Source organism: Plasmodium gallinaceum (assembly GCF_900005855.1).
Source record: "Plasmodium gallinaceum strain 8A genome assembly, contig: PGAL8A_v1_152, whole genome shotgun sequence".
Lineage (NCBI taxonomy): Eukaryota > Apicomplexa > Aconoidasida > Haemosporida > Plasmodiidae > Plasmodium > Plasmodium gallinaceum.
This window is the reverse complement of record NW_021628316.1, coordinates 1249908-1251150: the sequence shown is the minus strand read 5'-3', so window position 1 is coordinate 1251150 and position 1243 is coordinate 1249908. Positions and strand designations below refer to the sequence as shown.

General features: G+C 13.9%; 1 protein-coding gene across 1 annotated transcript in view; it reads left to right on the top strand.

Moving 5' to 3' along the window:
• Positions 1 to 797: 797 nt before the first annotated feature.
• The window catches only part of SPO11 (meiotic recombination protein SPO11, putative), a gene marked incomplete at both ends in the record, with an annotated part of 1812 nt that continues 1366 nt past the window's right edge, over positions 798 to 1243 (top strand). Inside the window, one exon of the mRNA XM_028674159.1 lies at positions 798 to 1146. Coding sequence (XP_028530540.1) covers positions 798 to 1146 — 349 coding nt within the window. The remainder of the gene's footprint in view (positions 1147 to 1243) is intronic.

Genomic DNA, 1243 nt, shown 5'->3' with positions numbered 1-1243 from the left:
AGAATCCTTTTATAAAAACAGTTGAATAATAAATATATAAATGATATAAAAAAAAAATTTTTTTTTTTTTTATGTACTTAATGCAAAAAAAAAAAAAAAAAAAAAAAAAAAAAATTTTATAAAATACATATGTTTTTTTTTTTTTTTAAGAATTCATTTGTATTGAAATGGTTGTCAATCATCTTTCATTGAAAACATAAATATGTGACTTGAATTTTTTAAATAATTGTAACTTAATTTAAAGATATTATAAAATGGGATTATTAATCATAATAAATTTCTTATAAATTATTTTAATCTTTTTGTTATTTTTTTGATTTTATTTTAAATACAGGATGTTTAGCTTTCTATATATAATAAAAACCTAATTAATAGAATCCTTTTATAAAAACAGTTGAATAATAAATATATAAATGATATAAAAAAAAAATTTTTTTTTTTTTTATGTACTTAATGCAAAAAAAAAAAAAAAAAAAAAAAAAAAAATATATATATATATATATCTTATTTTGTTCTAATATAATTGAACAAATATATAAAAAAATGATTTAATTTTTAACTTATATGAGTTAAAAAAAATAATTACTAAATATCATAATAGTAGCAAAATAAAAAATAAGAATAGAATAATTTGAATTAATTAAAATGAAATATTTATAATATTAGAAAATATAAAATTACTAACAACAATTTCTTCTTTTTTTATTTACCAATTAGTAATTTATTTTAAAGTTCTTTATTATTAAAAATATATGTGATTCACAATTTTGTTTAATTTTACCATCACTTTATAAAAAATGCATAATTTGGATAGTATTAACTTATTGGAAAATTATGTTTTTGATTTCATTTTTAAGTTATTAGACGAAAAAAAAAAAAAATTTTTATCAAAGAGTAGAATTATAGAAATAACTAGATTAATTTATACAATTGAAATCATATTAAGAAACCTAAATGAAAATACATATACAACATTAAGACAAATATTTTATACGAATTCACAACTATTTATATCACAAAATGTTTCAAATAGAATAATTGGAAAAATAACAAAAATTATAAAAAAACCAAGAGAATTATTAAATATATATAACTCACCTAAAGGAATAATTCGAGGAAATATACTACTAAAGGAGAAGAATTTAAGTTAATTTATTAAAAAACAGAATATAAAAAAAAAAAAAAAAAAAAATTAAATAAAATATAAAGTACGACATTTTTTTTTTTTTTTTTTTTTTTTTTA